At 41.2% G+C, this 18,964-nt stretch overlaps 2 protein-coding genes and 1 long non-coding RNA gene across 5 annotated transcripts in view; 1 reads left to right on the plus strand and 2 right to left on the minus strand.

Annotated features, from left to right (window-relative positions):
• NSF (N-ethylmaleimide sensitive factor, vesicle fusing ATPase) overlaps positions 1-10,324 on the plus strand; it is a 111,183-nt gene extending 100,859 nt beyond the window's left edge. Inside the window, exons 18-21 of one of the 2 annotated variants that reach the window (XM_036451718.2) lie at positions 5,203-5,337; positions 6,420-6,533; positions 9,635-9,694; positions 10,150-10,324. In XM_036451718.2, coding sequence (XP_036307611.1) covers positions 5,203-5,337; positions 6,420-6,533; positions 9,635-9,694 — 309 coding nt within the window. In that variant the 3' untranslated portion in view covers positions 10,150-10,324. The remainder of the gene's footprint in view (positions 1-5,202; positions 5,338-6,419; positions 6,534-9,634; positions 9,695-10,149) is intronic. The other variant, XM_036451717.2, reaches the window with a different exon arrangement.
• LOC118726657 lies at positions 9,712-11,946 on the minus strand. Its single transcript, XR_004990349.2, has 2 exons — positions 10,758-11,946; positions 9,712-10,702 (listed from the first exon to the last, which is right to left on the minus strand). It is a non-coding gene; the product is annotated as an uncharacterized LOC118726657 (long non-coding RNA).
• A 3,229-nt stretch (positions 11,947-15,175) lies between these two features.
• Positions 15,176-18,964, minus strand: part of WNT3 (Wnt family member 3) — a 43,151-nt gene continuing 39,362 nt past the window's right edge. The window contains exon 5 of one of the 2 annotated variants that reach the window (XM_036451723.2): positions 15,176-17,122. The gene's annotated coding sequence lies outside the window, so the exon portion shown is untranslated. Of the gene's footprint in view, positions 17,145-18,964 lie in introns of both variants that reach the window. The other variant, XM_036451724.2, reaches the window with a different exon arrangement.

Genomic DNA, 18,964 nt, shown 5'->3' on the forward strand with positions numbered 1-18,964 from the left:
AGCTGCCCCCACCACCCTTACAGGATTTAGTGGCATTAGGGACCTCCTTTGTCCTGTCTCCACGGTGCTACAGGAATCTTCCTAGATGACCCCCCCCCAAAGAAACTATCCCCGGTGCTGTGTCCCCTCTGCCATTATTAGTTTGTATTTACTGATGTGTTACTTGGTAGCGGCCCCTGAATATTTCTTTGCTCTTTCCAGCTAAATTATAATCACTTTGAACGCACAAACCAAATCACATAATTTCATAACTACCTGAATGGAAAAAATTATTGTTAATGGTCTGATCAACTCATTTATTGTATCTTTTGGTTACTGGGTTTATAAATTCTTAATATCCTGAAGTGTTACATTCGTGTTTACAAAAACCTCAACTTCTAACCATCAGAAAATAAAGTTTCAGGCCCCCCAGCGAACAGCAGTTTAGAACTGCACTTTTAAACTTCTTAATCCATTTCAGAGTCTCCAATTGTTCTCTGTTAATTCTTCTTACCAAGGGTGTATTACACTTGCTCAGCATTGAATGATATGGGAAGAATGGCCTTTCTTTACTGCATAACTGACTTTACTTTTGTTCACAGGTTAAAATCAGCCCTTCCATTTCACTGCAGTATTATATTAGTGGCATTTTTATTTAAGAAGAAAAAAAGCTTTCTTCCATATGAACTTTTGTTACAAATCAGTTTATTGGGGCCAATCAATGGGCAGGACCTATGAAAGGGTGTGGATTATCTGGTTAGGCCTTTGTTTGGCAAAAGGCTTAGATACTGCTTAGTACTTGGCTCATTCTTCATCATGTAAAGAAGTGTTTTTTGAAGGATCAACACCTGACTGAGTCCTGCCTTTTTCATGGTAATGTTTTCACCTGAGTTGCTTCTTATGGCACTAAGAATTAGTTAACTAATACTTACTTAACCTTGGAACAATGTTTATCGTAATCCGATTGGCAGATAGTTATTTTATTTGGACCTTTTCTTTATTGCAACAGTAACAACAAATCTCGGCAAAGAGTATGCTGGGAATAGTTGTTGTTTTTTTCTTTCCATCAAGAAGCATGTTTCAGTGCTGTGGGCTTGAGACTAGTAGCCACATATTAACAAGTTCGATTTACCCTCTTGGGTTGAGCTCTACTTTTATTTTTAAAGCTGGTCTTCCTATTTCATGCTGCTGTCAGCTTTTTCTCCAAAACGTTCTTCAGTATGATTTATTATATTAATACATTCAGAACTGCTTTTTCGTGATAAAGCCTCCTCATGAGCATTACTCCACTAATTAATATACAAAATGACCCAGCACAATTTAATTATTTCGTAATGTGGTGTGTGTGTGTTTTTTGGTGTTTTTGTAAAGATGATGCTTTACAAGTCAAGGCCTGAACTTGCCTGGGTCGTGACCTCTGTTCAGTGTTTGCAGTCTTGTTAAACAAGAAGAAAAGCAAAACATAAATTAGCATCTCTATTATAAGTTGCTCTACATTTCCCAGTCTTTCAACACTGAGTTTCTGTGAGACTCAATAGTCACTGTGAGCCTAAGAGAAAGGTTCACTGGGAAAATGGCAGTCCCCACTTTCTGGAATGAGTAAGAAGCTTCTCCCTCAATGCCATCTTTTGGGGCCAGCATTGTTCTCTGTGAGAGAGGAACAAGGTGAGGGGGTTTGAATTATGGGCTATGGAACATTAAAAAACTAAGGGAAAAAAAGAGAAGAACCACTTACTCTTTAAGTGTAGTAAGGATGTTCCAGCCTGTGTGGCCTTTGACATCACTTAGCCTTCAGGAATATGTTCCTAAGTTTACCACTAGAATTCAGTGTTGGAAAATACCAGCAACGTCATGTAAATGGCACCACTTTTCTGTTACAGTAGATGTTTATATGTCTATGTCATTACCCCAGCACCCCAGTTTTTGTTTTTATTATTTTGCCTTTGGACTTGTATATTTCTGCTCCTTCTGACTTGAGATGACCTTCCCCTTCATTGTCCTAACCAACCCACTCATTCTTTACGACTCAGCTCAGGAATTACCTCCTCCGAGTAAAGGAGATGTTTGTCTGGTTCATGTTTCTTTCCTCCACATGACAGACTGTGACAACATCTCTACCTTTCCATATTGTATTGTAATGATCCCTTGTATCTATTCATAGATACAAGGTCTGTTCCATATTCACCTAGGAGCTTGGTAAAGCTCTGTTGATAAATGTGTTTGATTTGTAGTTACTTGATTTCTTCACTAATAATGATATCTTTCTATCTGTATACATCACAGTAATACGTCTATCCCATAGTCTTTGCACAGTCATCTGTTGTGCTAATCACATAAGGGCTCTGTTTTGTTTCTTTGACATGCCTTTGTTTATGGTGATGCATTATCTATTTTTAGGACAATAGATGGATAAAGACAATGAATAAGACTCAGACAGGCTAGCATGGCTTATTGACAGTAGCATGCTTTATTGAAATTGTTTTTGCATCTGTTCTTCAACTTCTTAAAATCTTTTCCTATATTTTAATTTCCACATAATTATTTGCATATTTATTTTAAAGCTGGATTTCTAAGATCTGTGAATAGGTTTAATAATTGTGTTAAAGAGCCGAAACCGGTTTGGCTCAGTGGATAGAGAGCATCGACCTGCGGACTGAAAGGTCCCAGGTTCGATTCCAGTCAAGGGCATGTACCTTGGTTGCGGACACATCCCCAGTAGGGGGTGTGCAAGAGGCAACTGATCGATGATTCTCTATCATCGATGTTTCTAACTCTCTATCCCTCTCTCTTCCTCTCTGTAAAAAATCAATAAAATATACTAAAAAAATAAAATAAAATAATTGTGTTAAAGGCTTGTCTTTGCAATGAGTGTATATAAATACAGTGGCATACGTTAAAAATGTATTCCTCTTCTACTTTCTAAGTAAGTGTGTTTTTTTTAATGGGTTGTTCTTCATGAAGAAAGGCAGCATACAATTTTGGATTCTGGAGCTGGCTTTCATTCCTGACTTCATCTTTTTTTAGTTTTTTGACCTTGCACAAATTATTTATTTCAAAATAGAGATAATGCTAATGCTTAGTTCTCAGGATTATAATGAACATTAAATGAGAGCTTGCTCTAAAGAGGTGCCATACTGCAAACAGGAATAAATGAAGGTCTCCATATTGAACAGCAAGATACTCAGGCTCCTTTCCCCGTCTGCTTCCATAGGCTGGAAACTGGGTTTCAAAGCCCTCAGGAAGGAGATTAGAAGAGTCTTCTCTGGGAAAAAATTTATACATCCTGATCTTTGAGATACTTCTAATCATCAGCCACGTCTTTTCTAATCATCCTCACTGTGTAGGGAAGTGCTCCCAGATATTAATTTAACTCTTAATTGTGATTAGTCATCAAATAATGACCACACTCTTGAGAAAAGCCTCCGATGAGCAAATAGGAAAAAACAAATTCAGAGAAAACAGAGACAAAGAAGAAAACATTTTTTAAAATCTGTAGAATTCACAGAAATCTAAAATTAAGTATTGTATCCATGAAATATAACAGGATACAATAAAAAAAAAAAAGATTCAAGAAAGAGCTCTTAGAAATAAAAAAATAATATTATAGAAAGAGATTAATGTTAAGGTTGGGAGATAAAGTTGATGCTAACCTAAAAAATATTAGAGAAAGAAATAAAAACCAAGAGCAAAAAATATAAAAGAAAAAGGTTAGTATTAGTAGACCAGTATCCAATTAATAGAAGTTTTGGGGCAGGGTTTTGGGGGAGCACAAAGGAAAGAAAACGAGCAGAAGGAAACCCTAAAGAAATTTTCTAGGACTGAATAATTATTTCCAGTTTAGAAAGGATACATCTAATCCCAGTAAAATGAGTAAAAAAAAAAAAAACTTGATCCAGGGTATATAATTTTGAAATTACATGGGGATAAAGAAAAGATTCCTTTAAAATTATATTTTTAAGATGTAATTTTAAAATACAAGTTAGAAACAAAGAGTCAGAAAATCAGAATGGCATCAGTCTTCCAGCCAATAGTACTGAAAATTAAAAGATAAGAGAGTGCCTTCAAAATTCTGAGGGGAAAATTATTTCCAACCTTGTTCTCTATACCTAGCCAAACTATCAATTATGAATAGTGTGCCCAATATAAAGGCATTTCCAGACATTCAAGGAAATGTTTAAATTTTTACCTCTCATATATTAAAGCTTCTTAGGAAGCTTTGAAGTACATGCACCACAGGGAAGAGAGAATAAATGAAGGAAAGGGAAGGCTAGGAAACGGGTTATAACAGAGGGGAGGGGAGAGTGCTAGAACTGCAGCTGCGGAGCAGGCCTAGAGAGCAGTCCGTTCAGACTGAGCTCTGAGAACGGGGGACGTTAGGAGGAAAATGTCTTTAAAAAACAACTTCAGAATTTCCTAACATGTTTGGATATAATGAAAAGAATACTCATGGTTGTGTTTGTTTGGAGATGAACTTGTGATAAGTATACCTGGTGAACTAAAGCAAAGCGGGAAAATGGCAATTATTAACTCCACTAAAAACAAAATGTTGATCAAGAAAGGAAATTAATATGGCTTAGCTGTAAGTCGCATTTATATAGTCATAATAAATATTGAATATAGATTTAACCAAAGATTGTGAAATAACTACATTAGAAGGATGAGAAAGGATATGGGGGGGAAATGCAAAATTAATATTAAATAACCATCTTCCATAATAGTAAGTCAGTAAAGAATGTTTAAAGCTAAAAACAAAATTCTTAAAATATAAGAATAAACTTATTATCTATACTAATCATAGAGAAATATGCAAACTATTCATTACAGTGTCACAAGTGGATGATACAGACTTTCCATTCATTCATTCATTTTTTTCCAGTTCCCACTATACATATACCATGTTGGCTGTGAAAAATGAATTACAAACATGGACTGAAGTGTCTTGGCTTGTATGTCCCACTGATTTACTAAGCCACTATTTTATTGATGTGAATGAGGAGAAAGAGTTGTTGCCTTTCTGAATCCTGTCCTGAAGAAAGTGTTGCTCTTTCTGAAACATGTTGTTATTCTTTTTTAATTTCAAGAGGAAAATTCTGATTTTTTTTTATTTTATTGCCTAATCATTTGCATTTCTGTGATTAAAGAATTGAGTACTGTTCAGGCTTACTCTAGTTTTCAAATCATTTTTATCCTGTGCATTTTAACATGTTTTCTCTCTGTGGTCAGGGCCGCAAGCTTCTTATTATTGGGACCACTAGCCGCAAAGATGTCCTCCAGGAGATGGAAATGCTAACCGCTTTCAGCACCACCATCCACGTGCCCAACATTGCCACAGGAGAGCAGCTGTTGGAAGCTTTGGAGGTGAAAATGAGTCAATGGATTGCTCACTGTTTATAAGAAAGGAGTTGGGGCTGGAAATAATACTAAGGGGTGCCAGGCTTTGCACCTGGAGTTATACCTTAACTGGGACCTGGGCTATACCTTAAGTTGTTTTCATGACTTAGGGGAATGAGAGATGAATATAAATTAGGGTGAATTTCCCTCTTCTCGGTGAGAGCAGCACACAAACTGCCAGGAAGGAGTGACTCTGTGGTCAGCATGAGTGATGTACATAGATTACAAGGACCAGAAATGTGGGTGAGGGCAGGGAAGGTGGGGTGAGGGCAGGGAAGGTAATCAGTGGAAAAAATTCAGTTAGTCATAGTAGCTTTTCAGCCCATTTACTTGTATTTATTTAATAAATTAGAACAATTATTAAAATCTTAGGAACTTCATGAAAGTTACAGAAGCAAAAGGAACTGTTTTATCATCAAGCTCATAATGTAAAAATGTTTTGAGGATGACAAAGTTTTTAATTTAAAAAAATAAATCCTTTATTAAACTTTTTATTAATATCAATGTGTATAAGTAACTTGATGAGATGTTAGGAAATATGATCTATAACTTGTTCAAGTGTGAAGTCTCCTTAAGATCCTCAAGACCCATAAAATTGGGGCATACTCCCAACAAAATAGAAATTATTTATATGATAAATGTCTCCAGGTTATCGGCTTGAGCAGCTTTTGTGCCAGAGTTGGGTAAGAGAATTAAATTTAGTCTGCTTTGACACATGGATTTGTTTCTAGAAAGGAATGTTAAAAATTTTAACTGATATTTCTTAATGGTGGAACTATTTTTCCTCCAGCAAATATACCTCTAAATTATAATAGAGGCATATAGGAAAACAGGATTTAGGGTACCAATTTTCAATTTCATTGTTATGCCTAATGGATTTAGAAAGGTCAGGTTAGATTTTTATTTTATTTTTTTAAATAGGAGAGAACCCTGTCAACTTGAACCAGTCAATTGGTCCTTATCATTGTTCTTTTAAGCATAAATGTGAGAATTAATTAGTATTGTCAACTCACTATAATAGTGCTTTCATTATTTTTATGTTTTTATAGCTTTTGGGCAACTTCAAAGATAAGGAACGTACCATAATTGCACAGCAAGTAAAAGATAAAAAGGTCTGGATAGGAATCAAGAAGCTGCTAATGTTGATCGAGATGTCCCTACAGGTAAGTCATATCCTTCCCCATATGATTTAGACATAGAAACTTCATATGCCTTTCTGTTTGCTCAAGTTTTAATTTGTTATAATTTCCTTATATTATTTTAACTCAAGTTGATATTAATAGCCTGAGATCAAACAATAATTTATTGGTGCTTTTCTTTCCCATTTCTTAAAATTCAAAAATAGAACAAAAGGTTATAAAGTTATTTTAAGTTGTATGTTTTTAATATTTTTATTGATTTCAGAGAGCAAGGGAGAGGGACAGAGAGAGAAATATCAATGATGAGAAAGAGTGATTGATCGGCTGCCTTTTGCACGCCCCCTACTGGGGATCGAGCCCGCAATCTGGGCATGTGACCTTGACTGGAAGCGAACCTGGGGCCCTTCAGTCCACAGGCCATACCCTATCCACTGAGCCAAACCAGCTAGGGCTATTTTAAGTTTTAACTTTGGGTGGGAGTCACTAGTCTGTAGAAGTAGAAAGAACTTCAAAGAGCAATTGTTCTGCTGCCCCCTCATTTTAGAGTTATTGTCCTGCTGACGCTCATTTTAGAGATGACAGTGCCAAATGTCCCACAAGTTGTCAGTGAGTTATCCAAGGTCACAGCCTGTTGATGGAGGGGGATGATGTCCATCAGAGATCAGGCAGCTACCACACATACACCAAAAGGGCCTGGGAGACTGTTTTAAGAGACAAAGTAATTCCGTTGTGCAGACTAGACTTGGGCTCTGTGTATTTTCCCCTGCCCTGGGCTCCTAGAAATGTCATGCAGACTACTAAATAGTTAATTACCCATAGGAAAACAGAGCTCCAGGCTATTGCCTGGGCAAAGATGAAACTTCTTTGGGCCTTTCTCGTGTCTACTGGCAACTTACCTTTTCTCTTTTTGGAACTCTCCCCCTCGGTGTACCCATCCTGTCTTATGCTTATCTAGTTAGATAATAAATGTATCCTAACCACACTCTGTGAGTGAGTTCAGAGACGTTTGCTGTCACTCACTATTGAATCCAGCCCCTGGAACAGAGCCAGACACATAGTAGGGTGCTCAGTGAACTTGCATTGAGTTTACTGAGGTCCTAGGCTACATTCTAAGCACACTGAGCACAACACACTATTACTGCTGAGCTCCGACACTGATCAGTGTGCGCAGTGGGTGGCGGAGGTGGTGTCATTTACAACTGAAATAGGCTCTTGGACCACTAACAGATTGGAAAGACAAACTGAATGCTTTTTAATCTTTGCTGGTAAATTTATTTTAAAATAAAATTGTGGTTTTCAGGAACCTAAAGTTTAATTTATCGAACTGTCAGCCAGACTACTTTTAAGCCGATTTATTTATTTCCCATTTTGAGCAGTAAGTTAAAGTTACAGACTAATCACTTTGCTTAGGATTTTTCCTGGTAAAAGTGCATATACAGATGTATTGGCTCTTTCCTTGGAAAAAGATAAACCTGTCAGATAATCAACTCTTCATTTTTTTAGTTTCAACACACTTTTTTTCAATAATTGCATAGAAGAAACTATGTGGGTTTTTCTCCCCAACCCCTACCCCTTCCTCTTGCTTTCATGCCTGCAGGTCAGTGATCAAGTTAATGCCTCTTGTGTATGTGGGGTAGAAAGTGAGAGTGGGGCACTCAGGCCTAATCTTCAGCGACTGACACTTCATAGGCCTCTGAGTTTGAACCCCTTCATGTCAAATGGATTTTGTGCAGCTGAGTGAATTCTCTTTAGATCTGCCTTAGAGAGACTGAGCCTAAGTGAAGAGGCACGTAGTCTAGCAGAATATAAGTCATGTTACCTCTCTGTTCACTATACACAATTCTGTTAAAACTTGCAGAGTGCCGAGGATCTGCTCTGACTGGATGTCACCTGAGGGAATAAAGTCATTTATCTAGATTACTTTTTTCCTCCCTTTCTCTTGACTTTTAATTCCATAGCTACAGGCAAGTCAGTAAGTCGTTGCTCACACATATTAAATATATTTAATGGGCAAAGACCTGCAAGTACTGACTACAACTGAGCTCCAGCCAGTTCCAATTTTTTTAAAGAAGTTGACAATTGATTCATATGTAATTCTATTCCCAAAGAAGAAAAATGTTTCTTTTGTTAGCTATTCACACTTTTTTTTAGTCCTTTGTAGTCTGACCTCTTAACTTTGATACATTTGAAACTTCTATACTTCTGGGATAGAGGAGATCTTTAAAAAAAAAAAAAAAAAAGAAAGAAAGAAAGAAAGGTAGGTAGAGGGGGAATCCAATTGCACATTTACCCACAGCTGCACTGAGCATTTGAAAGCTATTCCTGGAGGGCAGAGAGTTCCCTCTTGGGAAACAGACTCTTGCCTGGAACATTTTTTAAAAGTTAGGTGTGTTTCTTACAATAAAAATCCATCTCAAGGAATTAAAGATGTTTTTAATGAGCATATTTTTATCTCTCTGGTGGACCAATGAAAATTGAATATAGTTAAACAAATTAGTTAAATGTTACTATAAACTGGAACTTAATAGTTAATTATAATGACCTGAACATAGAGCCTGAGCCAGAACTCCTCCATCTTTTCTTAGACTCACGACACCATTCTCATCACAGGAGATTTGGATTATCCTGAGTTAGAGGAGTCAATCCCACTCTATTTGTTTTAGTTTCAGCATAAGTTTTTTATTATTATTAATTGCAAGAGCAGTTGGTTTCTTCAAGTTTGATCTCACATTTAGGCTTTAGATGAGTCCTAAGAATTGGATGCCATTTAAGCCCCCATGAATGGCCACTATCTGATCTCACACTAGTCTTCTTGGGCATGCTATCTCCTCACATAGCTCTCCCTAAAGGAGCATGCAGCTGAGGTGTCTGTGAATGACTAGCTGGGTCATTTGGAACCTCGAATAGAGTAATTCCCTAGCTAGGAAATCCCATTCACTTCTCTTGAATGACGCAATCTGCTTCCTGTGTGTCAGAATGCTGGTCAGAGAACAGGTAGCACATTTCTGTGACTCAGCAGAGCATGATGGAAGTCTGAAGCTCAGGATTTCCTTGGCATGAAGTAAGTGCATAGTTATTAGAAGGCACCATTAACCCATCGTCTTTATTTCTTCTGATGTATTTAGATGGATCCTGAATATCGTGTGAGAAAATTCTTGGCTCTCTTAAGAGAAGAAGGAGCGTAAGTATGTATATACAACACTTAAGACTGTCAACCAGACTTACCACTCTTTTAAATCCCAGTGCCTGTTCTACAAGTTGCTTGCTCACCAGTGCATACTATGTAAATTCCAAATCTCAACCTTTCTTGGACAACTGTTTCCATTTATAGAATTCTTCACTGTGTTGTAGGTCTAAGAGACCAAGCAAGGAAATTGGTTGTTGTACTGTTGGTTTGCTTTCCCTGTGCTGCTTTGCACACCTCCTTGTCACAATGCAGGAAAAGCTCAATGATACATATTTGTTGGGACCTGCTTATAAGTGCATGGAGCTGTGACCACTTCCCTTTGTGACATGCTCATCTCATAGCACGTGCATAGTGAAAAGTTTACCAAAGCCTTTAAGAAGCTCTTAATGATTTTGCGATGACCTTTTTGCAGACCCTCATCTGTTTCTTGTGTTTGGGATATTTCTTTTTCAGTCGCTCCCTTGACTTTGAAAATGGACTATTTGCAAACACATAGTGACCAAGCTAAAGATGGCCTGGGATCGTCACTGGATTTACTCAAGACCCTAAATGAAGTGAATTGTTCCCTGCCTTCAACACGTGCTCACTCTGCATGATCAGTGCAATAAAAGTCCCCTTCTTGTGCTTATCCAGATAGTCCACTCCTTTGTGGAAGGTACAGACTTGCTTTAGAATGCTGTGCTTACTCTTCCCTGCAAGCTAAAGTGATTCCTTCTTCCTCAGTCTTTAAGTGTGGGAGATACACTGTACTTGTGAACACTACTCATTTTAAGCTCCATACTCTCCCTTCCACCCAAAAACTCCCAATAAATGTAATGATGTTGCAGGACAACGCTCGGCCTATCACTAGGAAGACTTTCTACAGGTAAACCCGGAGCAGGGAGGGCTTACAGGGCCTGTCATACGCCTTCCCTGTTCTCCCAGAACAGGTTGACGTTCTCCCAGAACGCTGGTCGTTACCTTGCCTGAAGAAATGGGGCAGGCTTTGGATTTCTAAGACGCTGTTCTCTTGATCTGCAGTCAAATGCTCTACCACTGAGCTATACCCCCAGGACTAAGACGCTGTTCTCAATCATTTTCAGAGATGTTTCCAAGCTGCAATCAGGAGACCTTTCTTAATAGAAAGTCAGTATTTCTGTGTTTGCTATGACATCCCCTGAATGGTACTGATTTCCTCTGTGGTAAGAGATATGGCCATCATTACCATCTGGTAGGTGTTATTAAAAACTTGTGAAAGATGTGATTTACAATCCTCTCTGCATTGATTAGGGTCCAACTCTAAATGACTCAGTTCCTTAGTATAATACTAAAGGCTTATTAGCATCACCACTTCTCTTTTTCCCTTAGCTTAATGACTAACTTAGAATGTATCCTTCCTTTATTTTAATTGTCTGTACTGTCTAGCATCTAAATAGAAAACTGTTTTCCAGAAGAAAAAAATATATATCACTTTACAGGTGTCTCCCCTCAGTCCTTTAACGTCCATTCCAATACACTTAATGCATTTCCTCTACCTTCTTCTCGTTTCTTCCAAAGGCTTTGTCTTATAACTGAGTTAGAAGGAATTTAAATAGGACATCATGTTTGGTGATGAGACCTGTGGAGCATGCTACTCTCCCCATTGCTGCTTAAAATGTGAGGAAAGCAATCAGAAGCCATCTGCAGCTGCCCATGAAGCTCACTGCCACAATGGCGCTTGGGTGTAGCTCGGCCAGCTGTCCCCATGGCACAAGGCAGATTATCTCCAGATCTTACTATCTGCATATTTTTGGTAGACTTGTATGTCATGTCTACTTTGTTTCAGCTTTTCATTCCTAGCTGCTTTGTGGCTTTTCAAAAAGTGGACTGTATTGTGAAATTCTGTGATTCCTGGTAGCCAGTACCCTGGATTCCCTTTAGATCTTTCTTGCCTCTTTTCTCTTCCCACGAAGACAACATGCATTGTACTATAAATTATGTCTCTTATTCAGTGAGGTTCATGTCTTTGTGTTTTGTCCAAAACTATATTGAAAAATATAAATATTATATTGTTTAATGCAAATGAAGGAATGCAATAAAGAGTATATATACTTGAAAACATCCTGTAGACCAATATTTTATATAAAACTATATGTAACTGATATGTATGAAGAAGAGGGCTCAGAAAAGACCTTCTGGATGTTTTGTTATAACTATCATAAGGAGATAGATAATTTTTATTTAAAAATCTCTGATTTGGGCCCTGGCTGGGCTACTCAGTTGATTAGAGCATCATCCTGTTACGTCGATGCTGTGGGTTTGACCCCCGATCAGGGCGCATACATAAAAGAATCAGCCAATGAATGCATAAATAAGTGGAACAACAAATGAATCTCTCTCGCTCTCTTTCTCTTTCTCTAAAAAAACAAAAACAAACAAACACACACACACAGAAGTCTCTCATTTTCATTATCTTGAAAATATAATTAAAAAATACAGATCAATAGCATTTTTAAAAGTTAATGCACAAGAATTTTTACATTTATTTTACTTATTTCACCTTATTAAAAAAAAAAAAATGTGACCAAGTCCTAATTGGGTTAAACTAGAAAGTAAAATTGTTTCTCAAGTTGAATTACTTCATCCTATGAAATGTACAAACCAAGGGACTGGAACACTCTGAGAGATTTTTTCCCATGGTTCATTGTACATCCTTCATTCTTTTTACATGTTTCTGAACTATCAGCTAGCTCTCTTAGCCTAAATAAAACCTGGCCCTTGCAGTTGGTTCAGGTTAGGACTAATGGCGGCCCAGAAAGTCAGAGTCTGTGGGAAGAGGCCAACTCAGAGCCCCCCTGACAGCGGGGTCACGGCCCTCCTCCCAGGTCCCTGGGTAGCCTCCAGCAGGTGGAGACTGGAAGCTCCGAGTCCTCTCCAAAGTCGATGCTGAGCAGAGAGCATACGAGATCGCAGCCAGCCTGCCGAGGAAGCAGCGGTCCTCCAGCTAGCTGCTGCTGTGCTTTTCTTCATCTGCGGATGAACTGTTAACAGGCTATTTCTTTTTTGTCAAAAGATGTCATTAAAGCCTAAAAAAGGAGATTTATCTTTTTTTTTTTTTTTAATCCTAAATTTGTACATCTTCACTGAAAACACTTTTTAAAATGTAACACAGAAAACTATATACTGGTAGTTAAAATCTGAAATATGTATTACTTTCAATCTGTTTTTTCAGATCCTATTTTAATAAAAACTTCCCCTTGAAGTTTCAGCAACAAGCCATGGAGTAGGTTCAAGTGTGTGTATAATAATCAAATCTTGCTAAACACACTGTGGAAGCGTTGAGTCAGCTATACACAGCCAACCCAGCCCAAACACAGAAGGTAAAAGCAAGATTTCATTTTTCCTTGCCTGGCAACGTGATCCATAGCCTTTTCAAAATAGTGACAGGGAAAGGTGTGTAAGAGAGTTCAAAAAAGCATGTAAATTTCAGAAGTTATTGCAAAATGATCTAAGTTTCTCATCCGCTGGCAAGCAGTGCTGAGACTAGGGCCTGGGGCAGGGCCCTCGGCTGTGTGTGGATGGGTACCATAGCATCAAGATGCAGGAGATAGCCGTGATCGGCAAGATTCCCAAGTAGTGAAGGCAGGATTTGCAAGGACTCGTGTTTGAAAATTTCCCCGTATACAGCCTCCACAGCTGCCTTTGTCTCACTATTTGGGGAGTTTAGGACTAATGAGTAGATAATTTTTTGCATCCTAGAAAGTTCTCTATCAAGCTAGGAGAAATGATGACAGGGTGGTGGCCATCATTTTGCTGAAATAACAATCACTGTATATGTGTGTGTATGTCAGCCACGCGTGTACAGCCCTTAGACCCAGGCTGGCAGGGATACACCACTGGATCATTGGATCCATCACTGGATACAGCTAGCGTAACCTCACCACCCATCACCTCTCCCTTGCTTTTCCCGTACCCTCTTTCTTTTGCCCTCATTTGTACCTTATCCCATCATCCTTGAACACACTCACACTTTCCCCCTCCTTTCTTCGTAAAATAATACTGCTTTGAAAGATATCTTCATTATATTGTCTTTTTTCTTTCTTTTGGATCTTTTTTAAAACTTCCTCATACCTTTAGATGTTTATTAGTATTTATGTTTACAGAGAGGCTAAATGTTCGGCGCTGCTATAAAGTGTATTCTCTTTAATCTAGAATATGATTAATCATAGAGAGGATTACAAGTGGCCTTGGTAGGTATGAGTAGGGACCATTTAAATATTTGGCAATCTTAAACATACCCAGAACATGGGTAGATGACTACTAACTTTATATAAAAGCAGAATACAAAGGTAAGCAGCGTTTTAGGGTGTGGAGATCTGTATACTTTTCGTGTCCGAAGCCTTGCACGGCTCAACCAACCATTTTTGTGGTTTCAGCTTTTCAGGGGCCAAATAAAATGCATGGATTTCTAGTAGCCATTCCCAATCTAAGGTTAGAGGTCTGACAACCCATCTCCACCGCACAAGGCAGACTGCTTTACTTTTCTGTTGTCTTTTGTGAAATTAGATGAATAAAATTTGTTGCTAATAAAGGTAAATCGGGAGGAAAGGAAAGATGGAGAGAAAGAAGGGGGGGGAGGGAGGGAGGGAGGGAGGGAGGGAGGGAGGGAGGAAAGAAAGAAAGAAAGAAAAGAAGATGGAAAGATTTTTATTGTGCCAAATAAACTGAAGATGACTTTATGGGTAGTCTGGAGACATTTTATGTCTGTTGTCATAAAACCGAGTTACGGCATCTCATTGCTCAGAAGGTGTTCCTTCTGGACCTCGGGTGAGTCCTTTGAAACTGCAATCCAAGGAGAGGGTGCCTTTACCTAGAGCATGGTGGGTCCTTTCTGCCCAGACCAGCTTAACGCTTTAAATGACACTTGTTCCAGACAATCCAGCGCTCGGAGGACCCCGTCTCCTCTCCCTGGCCAGCCTGGCCCTTGTGTGGCTTAGTCTCCAGCAGAACTAGCAAGGCCATTTGCAGTCAAGTTTCATTTTCAGTAGAGCAAACGCTATGTCCCCAGTAAGTGGAGCTGAAAACATGGGTGAGGAAAGGAGTGAGTCAGTGGCCAGCATCGTGGTCTGCTGGCCTTGAGCCACATCTTTGAGTGTCTGTGACATTAATTTGTGTATTGGGACTGCTGGAGTCTATGAAATGAATTACTGCCCACATTGCTTATTTCTAAAACTGGAAATTCTTTGTTAGAAGCTGTTTTAGAACAAAGTAAGCCTGTGAGAAAGTCTTAGAGTACATCAGGCCTACTGTCCACGACATGTCTCAGATTATCTTGCTTGGAGAACAGAGGAAATGAACTTAATTTGGGCCACTAATTTAAGAGTGAGGGCTGAATTCAGATCTTAATATTCTTGACCTCTTGAGGATTAATCTGGAAACTCCACACATTGTACAATGTATCTATTTTAAGTTTACCTTCTCTTTAATGACTTAACAGAAAAAAACTGCATGATGAAATATATTTTCTCCAAATATATATATATTTATATAATATATAATCTTAGTTAACTCAAAGGTATATACATTGTATAATAAATAATATTTATAAAAAGAGACTTTTTGAATATAAAATCAAAAAGATCAACAACTTCTACAACTTTTTACAAAACTTTGGATACAGCAGGTTGGTAGGAAATTTCTGTTGGATACTATGACCTGACTACGGCAAGAATAATTACAATGCACTCAATGTACTATTATTAAATAATCACTTGTCAGCTACTTGAAGACGCCCCAGAAACATGACTTTATCACTTTTAATATAGAATACATAGATATGAAAAGACTGGTTTGAAAATTTGTGTCCATTCTGCTGAAATAATTCTCACATAAAGCAAGCATTATCAGGTGGACATGATTTAAAACTTTGTAGCCTAAGATGAGATGAGGAGGGGCATTAGAGGTTCCACAGAGGGGATGGGGTGTGTGTATCTTAGCAGGGCTCGTGGCAAGCAGATTCAGGAGTGCAGGCCTGGCTCCTACACAACGTCTTGGCAAAACCTGTCTGACCCCGCGCTCTCAGGCCAGTGTAAGGTAGACCGAAGAGAAGGGAGAAGAGGAAGAGAAAGCTGTTCTGCACTCTACCCCTGCTGCAGCTCCTTCTGGCTCCCCTTAAGACCGAGCTGTTGGGTTGGTCCATACCATCAGCTCCGTTTGCCCCCGTTTTGCTGGCTTCCTCTAGGATACAGAGGACCACTGTGGATCACCGAGAACTCAGCTGGGAGGCGCTTTTCCCCAAGGAGCAGGTGGCTGCTTGCCCCCTTTGAACACCTAATCCTCACCCTCAGTGCTGCACGGGTTGATGCTTATCAGCATGCAGGTGAGGCCAGAAGCTCTGCCTTAGAGAACTCAGAACTCGCTCGGGCCAAAGAAAGAAAAGGATGCAGGAAGGCATGTCCTTACTGGAGAGGAAATGAGGACGCGTTTTTTTACCCTCGCCGTCTACTGGTCTCCAAACTGGAACTTCAGGAATAGACTGCTCCTCTCTCACTGGCCCTCTGTCTCACTTACACCAAGGTGGCCAACTGCTCACCTGGTGTTTTGGTGGAGAGTCTGCAGGTGAGCAGGACTGGAGGGGATGGAGCGGCCTCTTCCAAAGAAACCACTCCTTCAGGAAGCCATTCGGGCTGGAGAAGGCTTGTGCTCCCCCCTCCCCCATACACAACCTATTTACAGCATCCACTACAAAAAAAGTGCTGCATTCCTGGTGGGAACTGCAGAAAGGTAGAAAAAGGTTTGGAAGAGCCTCTGGTGCAGAACAGCGTTGCAGAGAAAACGAGGCTGAGAACACACTGCTGTCCTCCAAACAGCTTTCCAGGGCACCTAGAAGGAGTTCTTCAGAACGAAATCCCATTCTCACCATTGCCTCGGGCCTCCCTACCACGGCATCCTCGCTAGACCTATGGCTTTTATCAGCTCATGAACGTGTACCGGTCTGAATGGGAGGGAGCAGAGGAAAGGAGACTGCAGGGGTCTGTCCTACTTCCTAACTCCCACCCCCAGCATCCCGGGATGTCCCCAGGAGAAGCGGTCTGGAACCAGTCTTGCCCATGCTGATGTCTGTACCACCAGGCAGAGCGCTCACATTAGCCCAGCCTGTTCCACTGGAGTAGAAATGGTTTTCCGTTTTTATTTTCTTTAACATGTGCAAAGAGAAGCCTCGGATCTGTTCCTATCAGACCCCAGAGAACTAAAAAGAAAGCCCCTTCTTTAGACACCATCCACCATCCAGAGTCGGGTGAGAAACGTAAGATGAGAGAGGGAGGGAGGCCTCCCAGTCAGCGGGCGGTCGGGTCCAGGCAATTTACCACACGTGCATCTGGCAACAGTCCGGATTCCTCGCTGTCGGATGCTGAGGGCTGAGCTGGCTGAGGTCCTGCCCGGGACTTCAGTGAATCTGCCCAGCCGCACGCTTCACCGTTCCCAGCGCCCTTCGGGAAATAAAGAGGAAGAATTAGAAACATAATTGCTTTCCCAGAGAGACCACCCATAGGGGTGCAAAGATCACAGGCTGATGATGACAGGAGAGCTCAACATTTGTCTTGTGCTTGGAGGCAATGGGGACCTTGAGTGGCTTTTCCGGCTCCCTCCTGAACTTGGGGTCCACCGCTGAGGAAGGAAGTGTGGTCTACAGGAACAGTAGGGCTGTAGCATCCACTGACTGGACCCAGACCCTATCTCCCTGGTCACCTCGCTGGGGCCTGGGTGGCAGGAAGTCTGTAGCAGGTGACCACCCCAATGCAGGAAGCTGTCTTGTATGGACACGGAACCTGGCAGGTGCAGTGCCCCCTGTGAGTGCCAGAGCCATGTCCTGGCGGATAGTGGGGACACTGTGCTGCCTCTGGCCTTAATGGACATCAGAGGAGGTGGCCACTGTGCTTTCAGACATCCCTTCCACCTTGGCCAGCCACAGTGAGCCTGTGTGTTCTCTGTCGCTTGCGGATTTGTCTCCTATCATTGGGAAAGGCAGTAAATGGACCTACCCAAGTGATGACACCATGTCACCGCTCGTGACCACTCATGTCACACTCCCTGATGGCATTTAGCACTTTCTATTAGTAAGTGGTCACACCTCTTAGCTCATTTGAGCCTCATAAAGCTTCTGCCAGGCTCCCATTATCACCACCTCTGCCGAGCTGAGGAAACAGGTGGAAGGTGCCACGGCTGGTAAGCAGAGGAATGGGAACCACCCTTCTAGACGGTCCCTCCTGGCTTCCCAGATGGACTGGTTAAGTCACCCCTCCACCAGAACTCTCTCCATGATGCCGGGTTCCCCCCAGTCCCATCAGCACAAGCAAGCACCCCAGCTCTGAGGTGTGGAGGTGCCCTTCCTTGACACAGCCCCAGTCAGCGATGACCCAGGCACGCAACCTCTGCCATGAACCGGTCACTGCCCCCAGGGTCCTTCCTGTTCCTCCTAGCGCCTCTAGGGAGGATGACTTTAAAGACTCAGTCTGGGTCCCACACGTGGCAGGAGCCATCCCGGGGTTCCTGCCTTTGTATGTTTGGCTCCTCAGGGCAGAGGAAAGGGAAAAAGGGCACATTGGCCTCAGAGCATTGCACCCCCAGGACTCCTGGGCCCCCCGCATCCACCAGGCCCTACCTGGGGACGGACGGGGCCGAGAGCCAGGCACACCGTCTCCCACGCCGGCCACCTCTGGGAAGCTTGGCAGCATAATCCGCCAGCCTTTGATCCCTTGATTACTCACCACCGTCACTCTGAACTTGACTCCTTCCTCCTCCCCATCACCATCCATAAACTCCGTGAGAGAGCACCCACTCCACCCAAGCTTCAGATGTGTCAGGATATGGGCTTATCCACAGCTTCCCCCCACCCACCTCCCCAAGGTTGGTAGGATTTGCGCCTGTACAAAAACCTGCCCTCGAAGTTCAAGGTGGGTGCAGAAGGCCTCTGCCCCAGGGTTTTAGAGGAGACTTTTCGGCCTACTGTCTCATATCTAACCTCCTTCCTTCACAGCAAGGCAACCGGCCCGAAGAAGTGGTGGCACAGGAAGTTAGGGTCAGAGTTGGCCCCAGAGGTCAGGTCTCCAGTGTCCCCACAGTTCCAACCCCACAGAGTCCCTCCTCTACCCCCCACAGGTGCTCAGTAATGAGAGCCAGCCTTAATCCACCAGCCTTTGATCAAAAAATTTGACCTGGCTCAACATAAACTAACAGGTACAAGAATTTCAATCAACCGCTCGCGGCCTCCAGAGCGCACACTTGGGGACTTGGACAGGGTGGTCAGGAA

The sequence above is a fragment of the Pipistrellus kuhlii genome, unplaced genomic scaffold, assembly GCF_014108245.1.
Source record: "Pipistrellus kuhlii isolate mPipKuh1 unplaced genomic scaffold, mPipKuh1.p scaffold_m20_p_22, whole genome shotgun sequence".
NCBI lineage: Eukaryota > Metazoa > Chordata > Mammalia > Chiroptera > Vespertilionidae > Pipistrellus > Pipistrellus kuhlii.